This window comes from Stylophora pistillata, chromosome 9 (genome assembly GCF_964205215.1).
Source record: "Stylophora pistillata chromosome 9, jaStyPist1.2, whole genome shotgun sequence".
Classification (NCBI taxonomy): domain Eukaryota; kingdom Metazoa; phylum Cnidaria; class Anthozoa; order Scleractinia; family Pocilloporidae; genus Stylophora; species Stylophora pistillata.
Window position 1 is genome coordinate 20,500,785 of NC_142527.1, and position 19,003 is coordinate 20,519,787.

General features: G+C 38.1%; 1 protein-coding gene across 1 annotated transcript; it reads right to left on the reverse strand.

Annotated features, from left to right (window-relative positions):
- Positions 1-3,492: 3,492 nt before the first annotated feature.
- On the reverse strand, positions 3,493-13,540 carry LOC111338816 (neuronal acetylcholine receptor subunit beta-3). The gene is made up of 7 exons (XM_022945348.2): positions 13,050-13,540; positions 9,214-9,380; positions 8,386-8,430; positions 7,124-7,233; positions 6,300-6,541; positions 4,909-5,343; positions 3,493-4,514 (listed from the first exon to the last, which is right to left on the reverse strand). Exons 1-7 carry the CDS (start codon positions 13,099-13,101, stop codon positions 4,147-4,149), a joined length of 1,419 nt encoding a protein of 472 aa, XP_022801083.2. The 5' UTR covers positions 13,102-13,540; the 3' UTR covers positions 3,493-4,146.
- Positions 13,541-19,003: the final 5,463 nt, after the last annotated feature.

The following is a 19,003-nucleotide window of genomic DNA, read 5'->3' on the forward strand; positions in this document are numbered from 1 at the left end:
GAGACTCGAGAACCCTAATTACCGAAAGGAAAAATAATAGCTACTACCAGTTTTGATCACAAACAAAGACAGCCGTTCTGTCCGTGAGAGCATTACCACGAATAGAGTGAATCACGAACAGTACCCAAAAAAAGATAGGTACTAAAATAAAGAAAGCATGAGCAAAAACGAGAAAAGGTATAAATATATATTTTAATAGTCAAAAGGATCGAACAACTTGCCGTGATTGTCAACATGTTACTCCTTAGCTTGCACAAAAATTTGATATATTAGGCAACTTTTTGGGAGAGCCTTACAAATGAAGGAATACTTTTTTTCTCAATGTTTTTTGGACATCCCGCACATCAGTCCAGCGCTCTATCCATTGAGCTAACCGGGAGGTGGTTAACCGGGAGGTGACCGATTCCGAGAACACCTTCGCGACATGGAAAAGAATTCGAATGACAAGGACACATCGAAACCAGTCGCTAGACACTTTAATTTACCTAATCATTCTAAGCAACATATGACAATCTGTGGTCTTTCCTTACACTTAGGCAGCACGGAAAGCTGTAAAACTCTTGAACAGAAGCTCATCTGGCAAACCGGCAGTCTAAATCCCACAGGGATTAACGAACGCTTTTCATTCCACTAATTTATTCGTGTTTTTCTCGTTGCCATGTTCCCACCAATAACGTAGCTCCATTTTCTGCCTTCAAAAGAACACACAACCCACAATTCCTCTATTCACTCCGACGAAGGGCTAACGCTCGAAACGTCAGCTTTTGTAATCGTTACGGTGGCAAATTTACCATTTCAACTTTGTTGGTATATCCAAATTATTTCTTAATAGGTAGTCCAATCCTCACTCTCTTTCTGTCTGCAGGCATAAAGAAATTTACGAAAGGTTGATAGGTCAAGGATTATACTCAGAAAGATCGGGGAGGGCGCAATCCTTAGGCGTCTTTTTAAAATATCAAATATTGATAACATCCTCAAAAGGCAAATTTATGTTTTTACTCAAAGCCAGTCTTCTTAATGCCGGGTTCAAGAGTGAATATGTTTTCACTGGCGAATCTTATGCCTTCTGATGAAAAGAAAAGTTCGGGCTCTTTTGCTTCCCCTTTCGTTTAACTACTATAAGAGAGTTTTTTAGCTCTCTCCAAGCCCTTACTTTCGATTTTCGCTTCAAACATAGGAATAATTTAGAATAGAAGGAGTTTGATCGGATTTTTTTGTGAAACTATTTTTAGACGGCAAACTGAAAAAGCTTATTATTAAAAGCTCTTGTGGCTTCTCTTAGGCTTCCTCGCCACATCTATTTTTATCATCATGATTAACTGCACCAATAGTTTCATTGACAGGGGTAAAAGATAGTCTTGCACTTGAACATAAAATTGAAATGTTGGTCTCGCGTAATAAATGTTGAGGAGACAGTTTATAAATACTTTATTATCATTTACGAGCTATCGAACATACGCTCACGAAATAGGCTGTAATATTATTGTTTCGCCGAACCTAAAAGGCACTGAAAATGAAAAAGAGTTCAACTCGCAAAGCAACACTTTAGTGCATAAATTATCGATGAATTTAAAATGAAACCGATTGAGTGTGATGTGCTGAAGCTGTGTGGCTGGGTGACCTTTTGAATTAAAAAAAAAAAGGTGAAAGGGACAAGTAGTGAGTATTCGTAACGTCGTATCCTCTTACTAAATCTCTTGTTTCAATCAATGGATGATGAATGCCTTCACATACCTCTGACTTTACGTCGGTCAAGCAAGAAGTGGTAGCAACATAAACTCTTGAGAGTTTCGATGTAGGTGTCAATGCAAGTATGTGTGATGTTTTCTTGAATGGTCCATTTTTGGTTCAAATGCAAGAGCTGATACCCACCAAGCTGTATGGAAATCAATGTGTCCGGTCCAAGGGAAAGGCAACTGCATTTAGTTGGAAGACTCCCTATGATTATAATGAGTAGTGTCACTCTCTCGTACGACTGGGCCAGCAAGACAACTTGGAGCCAACCAGTTAAGTGCTTCAAACATTTCTTTAGCTTTGGACCTTGCCCGGTGTCTAAGGTTTCCCAGCCCCAGGCACTGAGAGCCTCTGACACATAAATAACACTGCTTATAAGCATCATGAGTATGCCAGGCTTATAATTTGAATATATCAACAAATACTTTACACTTAGTACCACGGAAAGCCGGAAAACTCTTGAACAAAAGCTCATCTTTCAAACCGGCAGTCTAAATCCCACAGATATCAACGAACGCTTTTCATTCCACTAATTTATTCGTGTTATTCGTTGCCATGTTCCCACCAATCACGTAGCTCCTTTTTCTGCCTTTAAAAGCACACACAACCCACAATTCCCATATTCGCTCCGACGAAGGGCTAGCGCTCGAAACGTCAGCTTTTATAATCGTAACGGTGGCCAATTTATATTTTGCAACTTTTGTAGCCTGCAGTGCTTGGATGTGGTTATATTTAACAATTATTCGCCTCAGGTTCGGTGAATATCGTCGAATAATCCACGAGACGAAGTCGAGGGGATTATTCGACGATATTCACCGAACCTGAGGCGAATAATTGTTTTAGTAGAATTTCAGAGCTGAACAACAGAGAAATTTCTAAAATCATAATATTTTAGTAACATTTATTAACATTTTATTTTAACATTTTATATAAACCGCGTGGAGCGACTTATATAACGTCACATAAGGAACCGCTCGACCAATCAGGTTGCTGGAAACTCTTTGCTTAGGTCTGAAATTATACTAATAATGCATTATAGATATTAACTCGGGTGGCTCTGTCTACGAAATCCCGAACCTGCCTAGAGGCTCCCATTCCTGAAATGACTTTCTGGGTCACCTTTTTAATGTGGTTTCTCCAAGAGAGATGAAGATCTATTTTTTAGCACCAAGCTCCTCACTCTGCAAAATTTGTCTCAGGCTTTTGTCATCAATTTTAACACACGGCTGAGATGGAAGGATTCTCAGATTGTAATGGGAGCCAGGTAATTCTTATGAAATCGGCTTTTGTGACATCAAGGGTCAATTTATTGGCCAAGCGCAACTCCTTAACGCATTTGAGATCTACATTCATAGCCCACTTAACTCCTTCCAAGCACTACCAAAGGTAGTCAGATTAATGTAAATCAACGCGGAGTCGCCTGCCCAAGACACCCTGGCAGATTGGTTATGTACATGAGGAAGGCAATAAAGCACTTCTGCGTAATTTCTATTTGTTCCTCAATAATGGTCGGGTATCAACAGATTTCTCAAAAATGCAAGCATTTCCTGATCTTGAAGCAACTACTTTTCTCAATCAAGCCTCTTTCCCAAAGGATCCAATTCTCGTACGCGCGGATTTAAATTGGTGTTTCTTGACACTATAAGCCTCTCTAAATATGTCAATGAAACTGGTCAAGCTTGAGATTCCTATATTACATTTTATACGGCAATGAAATCGAGGGGGGGGGGGGAATAATTATTTCTTTTTAAAATTAACTAGATTAAATGGTTTGGTTTTATTTGCGTTTAATCAAAAAAAATTAAATAGCAAACAGACGATTTTTGCAACCGTTTCTTAACTTACAGTACTGGATTCTAACATTTACCCCAGTTTACTCTGCGTAGATTTGTTGACGAAATCTAATCACAAAGCTTCCATGTATTTCAGTCAAATCTCAATCAAGTTTGTTCTTACAGTACTTATCAACATAGGTACTGAGCACCACTTCAACGTGTCCTCTCAAAGGTTTTGTTGCATGTGCATGCATATATATATTTTCATCTATATCGCGTGACAACGCTCTATCTTAAGAATAACGTATACTTTACGTCAGCTATCCTGTTTTTATAAAGGTCGTTTATCTTCAGTATTTGTAATAGTTACTGCTTTGTAATTCCAAACTACAAAACTACAAAAACAACGAAATCAAAGTTATTTACGATACCAAGCCACAAACTGCCATAAAATCACTGGCGAGAATATTCTGACTTACATGTTCGATACTTTTTCATTGCACACAAGTAAGTGTAGATGATCTTTAGCCTAGTAAATGTAAGGATTTGCTACACTTTCGACTGACGTTATACGAAAAGGAGTAAACTTGATTCAGCTATGATTAAGGCTCAATAAACGTATAAATCCTCGCATGCCTCAATTCAGCGACGATAGCCGTCCTGCTTGCGAGTATATTGCAATGGACGAAGACACAAATAGCGCCAAAAACAACCAGAAAAACATTCGGTCGAGCGCACGAGCGATCTCCCTCCACATTTTCTGGTTAGCTTCTTCTTCGTCTTCGACTTGAATGATAGACATTCCACTCGTTGTTGAGTTCCTTACCCGACTGAGTGTGTCTGGTATCTGCTTCTTCACATCTTCTAACTCCAGATTATCATTTCTCTCCCCCTTGTTCGTGTTATTTTCTGCTGTGATTCTAGAATTTATAATTACAGGAGAACGGGGAACCTCTCTTCGTCGTGGTTTTTGAGTGCAGCGGAAGCAACCGAGCCTGTTGATTGCTGAAAAATCAAGACATGGTTTAGCCAAACGGCATTCTTCATATTCAATATATCAGACTCATAGATTTATGGTCGTATCGATTTTGCTTTCAAGTTCACAGCTTCCCGCAGCCACGGTTATCACACGATTGATGTCACAACTACCGTTATTGTCGTACTGCAGCAGCCTTTGGCAAAATTAAATTTTCAGTAATTATGTCATAGCTATCACTATTGTCGAATGGCCCTTTTGTCTCAAGATTTTCGTTGCTATTGTCACTCAAGTGGGCATTCGTTTATAAACTGGCTCTTAATTGTGATAGAGTTGATTATTTCAGGGCCCCACTGAAGAACACCTTTTGGTGACGTCCATGGGCTCCCTGCTAAAATATTGTCATTATCCTACTTTTCTCACCTGTAATACAAGTCAAGATGCGGGGTGGTTCTGAAGTCGCGTGGTGAACCCTCAGAACGAGAACTGTGGCGGCAAGCGCCAGGCCGATTTCAAACATGATCGTAATGTAATAAACACCAATGAGGGGCAGTGTATCAGACTGTTCCGGAAGCTGATCAGTAACGACAAGTAGGTAAACGCTAACTGCCAGCAAAATCGTTGCACACAATCCAATCCTCTCACCACTCTCCACGGGGATAAAGAAGCTTACAAGAACCAGCATGCCAATGATCATGCATGGGACGATGGAGAAAAGAACAAAGAACAAGGGTTTGCGACCAATAGAAAATGAAACTTTAACCTCGCTGAATATCCGGAAGTGCTTCGTAATATCCTCTGTCTTGACCTCAATGCTCCTCAGTGACCAATAACCGTTTGATGTGGTGAGTCTAAGCTCTGAAAGAAGTAACATGGATGGATCCAGTATCACTGAGAGTGACCCCAACCAACATTATTGAACGTCATCTAAGAATAACGGGATGCAAAAGGCTTTCCCTTCAGGGGCAAGTTGAAAGGTGATCCATCATGAGGATCATTATGCTATGAAAACGTCAAGTTGTTACCACGTCAACTTCGCGCCCTTAAGACGGCCCTAGTGCTTTGGAGTAATAATACAAAATGAGTGGCCAAAAATTTTCCCTTATCAAACTCATAATGCGTCGATCAATTGGAAGCTTCAAAATCTCCTCCGGGAACCCCCTTCCCCACTGCGGGCTTTAGACTTTTGAAAATTGGTTTGTTCAAATTACTGCCCTCTCCCAAGGCCAAAAATTGCATTCAAAGGCCCCCGCTCATGCGCAATTCTTTTATTTAACGTTTCTTTGTATGATCAAAGAATATTGTGGAATTTGGCAGAGTCAAGTATTGGCTTTTGGTGCCTCTGTTGGATTTTTCCCTCGTAAGCATCATTTTACGATGAGTAAATGTTTCTTCCAGGCCGTTTGCTCGCGGAATGAGACTCCTTAACTTTAAACTCCTCCATGTTTAAACTTACAGCACATGGATTCCGCTGGTTCATATTCGCTACCCTACCTAGGCAAGGTTCAAACTCTCAACCCTTCGGGCAAGGACGACGGTCGAATGCCCGTAGGTTGCCCGGAGGGGATTTTGAAGCTCCGAATTGATCGGTGCATAAATAGCATGGAAAAGGCTGAGGCATTAGTATTAGTATTAGTATTAGGTTTGATCCTTTGCCGATGAGTGTCTCAAGAGGGTTGTAAAGAGCATCGGTCTCAGCCTCCCTCCTTTCCAGTCTCGTAGATAATACCCGGTGACTTCGCTGGAAATTACTGACCTCTCTAATTTGTTTCCCCTTTTCAGCCCGTTGCACCAATAGTTGAATGTACTCTTACCTTCATCTGGATCATCACTGTCAATTTCTTTGGTGTAAATATTTAAAAGAGTGCGATCAGCCGTTAGTGAACGAAACAACATGTTGCACTCCTGTTTGTCAAAGGGAAAGAACTGGACATTTAGTTTGCAGGTGCTTTTAAACGTCGCTGGAGATAACCACAAGTTATTTCCACCACTGTTCAAGACCACCCAACTACGGAACTTTTCCAAGTGGCCTGCCTGAACGACTTCATCATCGGCGCTGGAAATAAGAAGAAAGAGAATGTTTGAGGATTAAGAAAACCATTTAAGCCTAAACACGCATGGAAAGGTACTCTATCTTAGCCAAGAAACGAAAGTCCCTTACATAAAAGGTGCTTAAAATTAAAATAACAAGACAGAACATAACAAGCAAACGAAACAAGGGGAAAGCACTGTAACACTGAAAAAACGATTAATCCATATACTGATAGAACACATGGCTGACAGGATGTATCAAAATTCAAGCCATGTAACAAATTATTATAATATCAAATAAATTTTTGTCTGATAGGACCTGAGCCTCGCAGATAGTGGATTTTGATTATTATCGCGGGGATATAGTCAACGCCCTTAACCATACTGAATTTTTTTACTTTTATACAGTCCTTTTATTTAGAAAAGAGATAGATGTAGAAAAGTGCACATGTACATGTCAGGAAAAAGGACTGCAAAGAAACCTCATTTCACCTGATTTGAATTGTCGAACGAGAGAATTGTTTATCGCTTACTGTTTAGCCAGCTTACTATTAACCCAGCCGCAGGTAAACTAAATGCCATTCACATGTGGAAGAGTTCAACTCACTTGTTTTCAAGTACAATATCGGGAACCCATACTTCTTTTGGATCCACAAGGATCACCGTTATGTTGTCATACGTGGTAGGATCCCACCGAAGATAGGGATTATCCCATTTCTGCGAACCAGATTGGAAAAACTCATAAACCTGCGCTGCAGCTTGGCTTTAGTTACTACTTCTGTTAAATTTTGCTGTATAACTCATATTAGTATAATTTCAGAGCTGAGCAAAGAGTTTCCAGCAATCTGATTTGTCAAGCGGTTCCATATATGACGCTATATAAACCGCTCCACGCGGTTTATACAAAATGTTAAAATAGAATGTTAATAAATGTTACTAAAATGTTATGATTTTAGAAATTTCTCTGTTGTTCAGCTCTGAAATTCTACTAAAACAATTATTCGCCTCAGGTTCGGTGGATATTGTCGAATAATCCCCTCGACTTCGCCTCGGGGATTATTCGACGATATTCACCTCGCCTTCGGCTAATAATTGTTAAATATCACCAACGTTTAATCTGAACAAGGGTATAAGGAGGTATGAGTGAATCATCAATGAGCGAAAGCAAAAGTTCATAAATTAACGATTCGAAAAATTTATTATAACATAACCAAAGTAAAGCGCGCGCTCTGATTGGTCAATTTAGCGTCCCCCATTTTCCCATGGGTGTACGCTGCTGACGTGAGCAAATGCAAAGACTATTTTTCTGCGCGCGCTTGTTTTTTCTAGTCACGTAAGATTTGTTAAATAAAAGGGAACTCTTTAGCTACAATGTATCAATGTTATGTTATAAAACAAATGGTAAACACCACAGCGTACACTATTGAGTTATGGATGCACTTGGGAGGTTTGCTAAGCACTCAAGAAGCTAGAGTCGCTCTCGGCTATCGCCTCGAGCGACTCTTACGCTTCTTTCGTGCTTAGCAACCTCCCGCGTACAGCCATAACTCAATAGCGTACGCTGTGGTGTTTACCATTTGTTAAATCTGAACTGACAAGAATACAAGGAGGTATGGGTAAATAGATGGAAGAATGACTTACATTGCCCGGCGTTGATCGCCAAATTCTTTTTGAAATGAAATAAAAGGAAAAGATTAAAAAATCCAAAACGTTTTTAAGAAAAGGATTTTTCTAGTACTTAAAGAGCCCGATTGTCATCATTCATTTGAAATCTAGTCCTTGGTCTTGCTCTGCGTTTTTGCACGAAGCAAAAGTACGTGTGAATTTTGTTAAACTCTTGATACTGAACTATATGTTGACCAATCTTACCTGTGTGATCACTGTGTCAACTGTAATGACTTGCTGTTTGTTGTCCTGCGTGACAAAAGTTCAGATTCAAAAGTTAAGGATATTTTAGGAGGGATTATGGTGGGAAATACACATACTTTGACTTCAAAAACATCCGAACAGACAGTCACCTGTCAATGTGTTTCCTTATTTCAAAGCTCACCGACAGAATTGAATCCTAATGATATCGGTCTTTGTGGTGGTCAGAGTAGTCTGCTCCCTCAGGAAACAAATTTTTTTTGTGGCATTAATTTTCATCGTTTGGGTTTTTAGCAAGGCTTTATAAGAGAAAACATCAAATTTTAGAAATGCATTCTCAATGTATCTTTGAGCTTGGGAATGCAGCGATTTGGTTCACGGGGATGGTAGACTACTTAAGTGAAAGTAGATGTTTTGTGCCCACAATTCATCAACGTTGTATCGCACTTGTAATAACCGTCAAACTTTCAGATAAGTATGACAGTTTAAAATATTATAGAGTGCGACAAATTTTTTATTTTTTAGTGTGACGTGTTATTACAAAATTCAATAATTTTACTACGAAGTGCTGCAGGTATTACAAAGTGCGACGATTACGACGAAGTGCGACAGAACAGGCCCCTCGACCAGCTGGATTTATTTTCCTTTTTATCTTCGGAATAATTCACTAGCCATTTTTGGTTGATGTTGCTGCTTTTGTTTTTTGTCTGTCTGTTTCATTTTTTTTTTTTTGTCCCAGATGTAACTTACCCGTTAACACATAACATTAAGATGTTAACAGCTGCTGCAAATTGCTTAACATCATGAGATATCAGGTTAAGCTTCGCTTACCACTGCACTTAGAGCCTGGAACTGCACATCGAATGTGACATCGACAACATCTTTCGGCCTCAAAACCGGACGAATCATTTTGTCGTACGAAGAAAGTAGAGCTTTTCGTAAGCGATACTCAGCTGACTGCATTATGTGGTGCTGTTCTTGTGCTAAAACAACTGGACCTGAGAAGAGATGCAAACAGCGGTTCAAGTGAGGTAATTCATAACTTTTTAGCTCACTCAAGTTCTAAGGCATCAAAAACCATTGGAGAAATAATCGTTGAGAGTCAAAAGTGATGTCAATTTCAGTGCGTTTCGTATGCTATGCTACGCTCTGTGTTTGTCTAAAAAAATCGCACCACCATCTGGTGTGAGTTTTCATTGTCTCCCTGACAGTATTTACGTCCTTTTTTTTTTCTTTTTAAATTAGCTAATTGGACTTGATTAGCTTTCGTGTTACAACACTCGATAATGAAGCGCTTTTTCAATCACAATTGGCACCAAACGATTAGGATCCAGAACTGCTTTCAATAGCTTGTAGTTAATAATTTGGCGATACCTTCCTTATAAAAAAATTCGGTATTTGAAAGATCATCTCGTGACCAATATTTTTTCTTGTCGACGATTGATTTCACTTACTAATGATCCAATAGGTAGTCGAGCCGCGTTGCTTAGAGGCTTTTGAAATTCTCGTAGCCAATTGAACACCAAAAGCTTTAACGCCTTCGATTCCAAGAGGCACATGTATGTATTATTGATACTGTTGCTTAACGATGTAAGTGGATATATTTCTTTAACCTACCCTAAACCTTCAGTAGGTCTTCTCTTACATCTTCCCCAACAAAATCCCAAATTATAAAGTTAGTCGCGCTTATTTTACTAAACACTTGCACCTATGTTATCCTCGGAAAGCGAAAACAAATGACACCATAAGTTTGCCACTTCTCAAAGTCAATGGCACACTTCCGGAATAGTGTTTACCACAAGCACACAACTCAGCAACGAGCGAAACACGTAACAAAACTTGAATAAATTGAAAGTGGTCACTTCGTTAGCTGCACATTAGTTGTTATGGAATGAGCTGAGTTCATGATCATCGAAAACTCATCTGTCTCAAGTGGCTGTTTTCTTGTCCCAATCTAACTCGATACGGGGGCTAACAGTCATAGTAAAGTCATTGTGTTTAAAAGGCATAACAATGTCGGGTTTCGTCTCTAAAAACTAGTATCAGTTGAAAGTAGACACCCTTACTTATATTATCTCTTCTTTCGGGAAAATATGAATAAATAAAGTATAAAAGACATACAAGCAGAAGTTTCATCGAAAATGTCTTTTAATTAACAAAAAGAGTGGAAATTTTTACTAATGAACAAAATATCGTATAATGGCGAGTAAGAGGCATTTTTCGAGATCGTTTTTGAAAAACCTATTTTAAAAACTAGCAACGATAAACCGAGCTCGATTAAATGTAGATATTGAAATTAGATTCTTTTGCGACTGAGAGAGTGAATAACATACTGAGTGGCATTCAACACTCTTCACTGTTCCCAGATCAATCACATGACAAACCTAATTTGGAATTTCACACATATCTCCCTCTTTACCTAGTAAAACTGTAGTTGGCAATACCGATATCAGCCCGCCTGACCTAAAAATGCCCTTCATAAAGGAGAAAATAGAGCAAAAGTAATTCCCCTCCTAAGATTACTCGCCGAACAAAGATCTACGGTCTGTAAAGGAAAAACCAGATTAACAATATATTGTCACTACAATGGATTTATATGCCAGTAAATTATTCTCATATTTTAGCTCAAAGATCAAACCAAACTTATCAGCACTTGCCGGAATCGTTGTGGTTGCATTCGACGTTGCATTTGTTAATGCTATGAATAAGAATGAAATCCTGTGATGAGTACTTATCAAGAATTTCCGTACCTGAAATAGCAAAACTTGCGCTGTTTAGCTATCTTATTTTAGCACTGGAATAGTCTATAGCAAATAAAGGAGACAAATGACTCAAGCGTGTCTAAGCATAAAAATAAAGAATGTATAGTTATGTTTATTAAACATATACATAGCATGAAAACTTTGATTTTTCGAGAACATACTATCATTATACAAAAGCGGACCAGGTTGACATGATAACCCAGTATCTACAGCAGCTATTGAATCATCATGTCGTCGAGTTCAAAGTCTGCCTAGTTTTCCAGCCCCTCGTCCGTGTAGTGTTGTCAAACTTTGCAGATTGTTTAAAAGAATGTGTGATAAAACAGTTATTAAATTTGGTTTTCGCATGATATATTGAATTATTAAACTTCGTGTCTGTGCATGTGTTATCTGCCTTAGCCTTCGGCTTCGGCTTCGGCTGCGGCTGCTAACTCAGAACTCTCCACTGATTATTCATGTTATTATACATTGTAGTCACCATCTGTCTTCTCATTGGCTAAACGCCCACAGTTAATTCTGGGAAACAGCGCAACCTACAGATTATTCACTAATCTGTACCTAGGTTGCGCGCGCAATGCATGATTTCCGGTTGAGCCATAGGCCATTGCAGAAACTTGAGAGGACTGGGACGAGTTTCTTATATTGATTACATTGAAAATCTAAACACTTCAACTGAAATGTTACTAAATGAAAACCTACCCAGCCAAGTTTGAGAGTTTTCAGCGGAAAAGTGTCTAAATTGGAACCTTGCAAAAGTTGCAAAAATTCCATACAAACCCTTATAATATTAAGCCCTGTCTACCCAATGCATACAAACTCTCTATTTTAGGTGATATTTGAAAAGCTGTCATTTTGCCATTTTCCTCCACTAAATAATTCTATTCTTGCTTAAGACTCTCAAATTTAGTTGATCTTTCATTTGAATATCTTAGTTTTTCAAACAAACGGAAAACAGCCTCACTCTTTCCCAGTCCTCTTACGTTTCTGCAATGGCCCATGTCAAGTTCACGGACAGCGAAGTAAGTACGGCTTTTCGATTAGCTTCATCGACCCAGCGAGAAATTGACAAAATTACTTGAAGATAAAGATTCGGAAAATACTAAAAGAAAGTATAGTATAGTCTCGGTTAGTGTTATCAGCCTCAGCCTTCGGCCTTGATTCAGTTCCGGATATCACAAAAACCTCATCCAATAATTTTTTAATATCATACTTTATTCTTCTTTATTTATTCACCTATTTCTTTTTCTTAGCAAGGAATGCCAATAAGTTATTACGATATTTTAAAAACCTAAGGAACATGATCTTCAATTTTTCAAGACAAAATAAAAATTCTGAATCCATCTTTAACAGTGAGGAAAACGGAAAAAAATTGAAAAGTGTTTGTTTACTATCTGCTGGAAGATTTATGCCGTTTTATGTTTGAGGTCTACAATCCACCCAAATAATGATGATATCTAATGAATATTAGCTAACCAGGTTAGCTGTATTTGCATGCAGCTAGATCATTCCCTTACAGAGTTACTATGTCAGAAATTTACCAGGAGAACTTACACAGATTAGAACTTAAAGTATAACAAAATAACTGCAGCAGGAAATGTTTCAGCCTGCATTTGCTCAAGGATGGAACATCAGCTTTAATGACAAACAATGAGTAGCCTTAAACAATTTGAATGTTGTCCACTAAATTAGTTTTTAAAGAGATGACAAGAAGCTTAACTGATGAATATCGTAACTTTCCAGATGTCTTTTCCTACCTGAAGTTTTTCTAGAGACATTAGATTTCAATCGAGTTGCACTAACCAAATAGGGCTAAGAAATAATCACCAAGTTAAATTGTGCATATGCGTACAGCAACAGTAATAATTTCAAGTTTCATTTCAAGAAGCTTCAGTACAAGAGACTTACCAAACAGACTTGTACAAGTTGTGAAGACGAAAAAAGAACCGACGATCCACATTTTGGTTTAGTCTAGTAAACGAACATTCGCTTAAACATACACGGAAAAAAATATCCACCAGCTCTTTCTTATGGATTCGCCTGATCTATATTTAGGTAGCTAACCAGTCACGCTATTATTATTAACCTTATCTCCGCAATTAGGCCGCGGCAGGAACCGAGTTGTTCAAAACGGAAAATTATTTTGAACTGACGTAATCGTATTCATAACTACTCGACAAAGTTTGTTTTTCCGTATTTTCGTTGCTTTGACCATTAATTCATTGACCTGGTTGTTAAGGGGTTGGTTAAACCTTACACAGTTGGCGCCTGAAACGAAGCCAAAAGCATAATTTAGATCTTGCTGGACGCACATTTCCATAAAACGATGACGAGAAAGCTTAATAAGCGCCCGTGAGTGGGACAATGATTTTACTCATTTGCTAGAACTGTTTCTATAGCGATCTTTAAATAAAGGAAGTAAACACTTCACGGTATTAATAACAAGTGTTTGGATGGTAAAACGGCGTTGAAATGTGATAATTACCAGTCCATATGGAAAAGGGAAAGAATCTGAATCTTTTCATCGAGAAAAGAGCACCTTGCTAGCCTCTTCCAAGTTTAAGAGGTTGTTCAAAATTTTATATTTATCATTGATTCATTAACTCTCATTCAGTTTACAAATCTGTTTTCCACCTTCAAAACGGCTTTTCCCGTTTACCCCCAGAACCATCCACGAGAGGCCGCCTAAAATCAATTTGGTTGCACTCAAGCCAATATATGTGTTGATGGAAAACCTAACTTACAATATTATTAATAAAAAAACTTGAACTTGAACTTGAACTTGTGGAAACAAACAAGTGGAAAGAATTACAAAGCTCTGTCAACTGATCCACATATCTGAGATTTTTTTTCCTAATTTCAACTTAAACACAGTCTTCATTCATGAAGGAGTTTTCACCAAATTGGTTGGCCAAAATAGCAAATCCGATGTAAGGACTTTTTTTGAAGCTATCCTTTCGGGCAAACATCACGCTAGATGGTTGTCATTATCTACAAACTTGTTTGTGCAAATGAGCGAACCACTGTGAACAGCTGTTCAAAACATCGCTCTAAGAATTTCATAATTTACTTGACATTTTGACGACCCGAAATTTTAACCACAACAACCAGAAATCGCTCATTTTCCCAGTCTATCTTAATTTTCTAAAGATATTCTAGGTTCATTAATTAGACACATAGACTCAATTGAACATTTTCACACGGTATTATTTTAAATTATACATGCACCGCTCGTATGCGCGTCCCATCTCATAATTCCTATATTGACCCACTGTGGTATAAGTTCATTCACATATTTCGACGATGACGCATGTAATTAGGTTTTATAGCTTCCAAGTTAATGGCTATATTGATGGTTCCAGTTTAAATTTTGGGGTACACGAGCTTACACAACCCTTGGTTTCCCATCGGTTTACTAAGTAAGAGGTGAAAAGTTCCTTGATAATTGATAATTTTACTAAAACGACTTAGCACTACAATAGCAGAAGCAGCTTCACAAAACTGAGTTAATTACTATGAAGCAAATTATGTCGGTTGCGCTGCTTTGTTTTCTCCGTTTCTACTCTTAACTGTTAACTATTTTTTGGCAGAAAAGTCACCTCTACAATGATTATCTGCTACTTTTTTCCACTATCTGCAACTTTTTTCCATTGACGGACAGAAGTTTGAGCTGAACAAATAGAGGACGGTAATTTTGCGACAAAACGTGATAATGCGAAAACCAGAATCAATGAATTCCTACCAGTTTTTATTCCCTTCAACAGTTTTTTAATTAGGGACTTTCAGGGAAAAAACGGAACAAAGCGCGCTTTTTGTGAGGTTTTACGCTGAGCCTCAGGTCACTAGCATAGTTGACTGAGACGACCCTTCGAAGGTTTTGTTAACGGAAAGAATCCCTTGTCCATCATGTGAACGTTACTTATAAAGTCGACCCTTCGAAATAAAATGTTGAAGCAACATTAGCTTATTCAGCCTTTAAACTGGGTACAAAGAACTAAAAATGATTTATAGTGTTGAAGGTCTTCAACGTAACGGGTAAACTTAATCTCTTATCGACCTTCTCTTCAGAAGGAGACCAATGATAATAACACTAGTATTGATATTCTTGTTTTTAGAGGATATTTCTTAAAATGATTATCATATCTTTCAATATGCCCACCTGTATCGAGCTTATGGTGAGCTCATGTACGTTCAAGGTTATTCAGTTCTTAAGGTGAACCAAACGTGATGCGCATGTAATTAAGAAACAGTTTAACTCTGCATGAATCAACGTAATGACAAGTTGTTTTGCGGAAACCAAAAAAACGGCTCTCCCAAAAAACTTATGCTAAGTATGCATGGCCGTACGTTAATAAAGCAATATACGGCACTTTCTATCGGTTTCCTGATGTGATAACCCAAATGGGATGCTAGGAGAACGCGAGAAAAGTTTGTAAATTACGAATCAGGGGCAAGTGATTCGCCTTAAATCCCAAGTGGACATTACCCCTGCTAGTAAACCAGGAAGAATGCGATACAACCGGAGCGCGAGCAATGTTTTAGACAACAATGGCTCGGACAAAGCTTTCTTTTCATTTCAAATACAGTTTCATTTGAATTGCTAAACGAGCCACTTTTTACAGAATTAACATTTTGTCTTGCAACTGCTTTCAAACTTCTACAGGGAGATTTCGTCAAAAGTATCAAATAAGCAAAGAACCCGGTTGATTCACAACTTCGTCATTTCCAAAAGTTGTAGTTAATTTTAGCACATGCAATGCTAACCAAAGTTCATTCTGAAGTGTAAATATTCTGGTATATTTTGTGGAAAAGATACCAAATTTTACAGAGCGAACTTTTAAAAATTTCATTGGTTCGAAAGCAAAAAACGTCAACGTTAGCCTTGCGAGAGGCAAATTCTGTCTGATTTATGAACGATTGGTATCACGATGTTAATTGCTTTCCTAAACTGCCTTTAATGCATATTTTTTATGCGTTCTTTTGCACTCTTCCTTCTCTAGTTCGCGTTAAATCGACTGGCATGTTTGGGCAAGCTACAAAAGCATTGAATCCGGCAACGGCTTCAGTCACGTCCCAGTGAATTGACTCTATGGAAACTGATTACATTAAGCAAATGTACCCCTTGAGGCAAAGATTCATCGACATATATATTAAGCAAGGTATGAAAGCCATTTACGACAGAATTGTTGTGTCCGCACGCAAAGAAATCACTCGTGGATTAAAACGGCCGACCGAAAGAAACTTTAATGTCACTCGAAATTATAAAATCACAAAAAAACTTGTCCAATATTCAAAACAGGAACGCATGCTGCATATACCTTTTACATCCGGTCTAGGAATATACGTAAATTCATGTGGAAACCTACTTCATTAAAACCTAACTGATTCAATTCTAACAAGAATTAGTTTCAAGAGAGGCCCTGGACATGCAAAATTTGATGCTTGCGAGGCCCACTACGTTTTGGACATCATTGAAGAAGTTTGAAAAACAGAAAACATTTGGAAATTTTTCTGACCACATTTGGAACAATTACCCGGAATGATTACTTAAAGACACATAGACAATGCCAAAATAACATAGACCTGCCGTCGTCATGCTCCATGACGATGACAGGTCTATGTTTATGAAACCAACCTTTCGCATAATTTAACTGAATTTTTAACTGACTCAACTGATCCAAATTTTTTCATTAAAACACTCTCAAGCATTAGAACTGTGTGAATCATTCTCTCAAGTTGCAAGTGAGTGGTATGTGGAAATGAATAGTTCATTGCTACTCATTGTAAACCTCCCGATCGTCTATCACGAAACTCAAGCTAATGAGAATTCTCAACCGACTAGCTAATATTACAAGTTCCCTTTGATGTAAAGATCTTAAAGTTAGATCTTTGCCCCAGGGGTTTTAACAATTGAATTTTCATGTCTACAGAGCGCTGTAAGCGAAACCACAACGTGGAGGCAATTCGAAAATTCAAGAAAAACCAGTGGCTTCGGTGAAATACAAACAAAAACTTTGCACGTCCATTGCACTTTGTAGTAAATTTCCTGACGACACAATTGGGTCTCAATTACGACAAGAAGTTTTCTAATGTAGCATTTTTTAACTCGAGCTAACAATCGACGACAAGTTCTCTCCCTCTTTCTAAACTACACTCTCTGAGCAGTCAATGATGAGAAATTAGGGCGAAAAATTTTTTATCATATAATAGCAATAGTTGTTTTTGAGGTTTAAAGGACAAAAACATATTTTTTCCTGGTATTTTGCTAACGTCGTGAAGTGGACGCTGGAAACACTTGCATTTATTCGGTATTGATAGATTGCGGTGTAAAATACCTCTGCTAGATTGCTCTAACTTGCTCTAAATGTCCTAAATTTTCAAAAATATCCTGTAGCCCTCTTTTCGTAATTAGTTGCGTGTCTAGAGAGTCTAGAATACTACGTGAGTGCGAGACACTTGAAACCACCAATCGTTGCGACATCGTTGCTATGTAAACGAGAAGTATCCGCGTTGCTGAAACAGATTTAAGTTCCAGTCGCTGCTGAATCATATTTATTCAGTTTCCTTGTTGTGAGCCGTGCTAGTGCTTTCTTTTCCAAAAAAGGAAGATGCGGTTCGCATAGATTTGACTTATTTTGTATTGTTCATTTGTACAAACTCCTTAGTCTCCAAACCAAAACCAGAGCTGCAGAAGGGAAATACGAATAATTTTTTCGTCTTGTCATACTACTTTAAAACGAAGCTTTGATCAGTATTTCAGTCTTTATTCAAGTTATCCCTAAAGGTTGATAGTTTCGAAAGAAACTGTTTGGGGCTGCGTCGGTGGGAGTAACGAAATAATTTGGATATATCAACAAAGTTGAAGTGGTAAGTTGGCCACCGTAACGATTACAAAAGCTGACGTTTCGAGCGTTAGCCCTTCGTCGAAGCGAAGGGCTAACGCTCGAAACGTCAGCTTTTGTAATCGTTACGGTGGCCAATTTACCACTTCAACTTTGTTGATATATCCAAATTATTTTATTTATCCCTGATATCTAGAATTCTAATTTTATCAATCTTTTAAATCTGTTTTGACCGTTTAACCTACAAAGTTCTTAAAGTCCTCTTTCGATGTAAGGATATTTTTCTTTTCACTAAATCTTCTCTGGAAAGCAATTAATGTAAACGCTTCCCTGTCACATGCGGATTCGCCAGTTACAATGCCATTCATCAAGATTGAGTCATAAATAGTTGACTGAGCGTGCAAATGAATCTCCGTGAAAATCTGTGGCGAAGCAGCCGATATACGAAAAGCAGCTGAGCACAGGTGGCCCAAGCTCTCTTTGAGAACCACACAAGGAACACAATTTGCATATTTATAAGAATTTGAGATACAATGAAATATATGAAGTTCATATATTTCATTGTTCATATATTTCATTGTTCATATATTTCATTGTTCATATATTTCATCGTGCATCATATGTATTTATAAGGATTTGTATGGGATTTTCTACAAGATCTCCATAGAGATATTTAAAAGTGAAAATATTAAATAAAAATGGCTTACCTTGTTCCATACGTGTGTTGTTTGCTCCTGGTGTCATTATTTTACCACTTGTCTTCTCTTTATGTGGTAGAAAACCATGATTCGAAAAAATGCCTTTAATCAAGTGAAATCGGTAAAGTAACGACACCAGGAGCAAACAACACAAGTATGGAACAAGGTAAGCCATTTTTATTTAATATTTTCACTTTTAACTATCTTTGTGGATATCTTGTAGAAAATCCCATACAAGTCCTTATAAACATGCAAATTGTGTTCCTCAGTGTGGTTCTCAAAGAGAGCTTGGGCGGCCTGTGGACAACAAGTCGGGGATCCA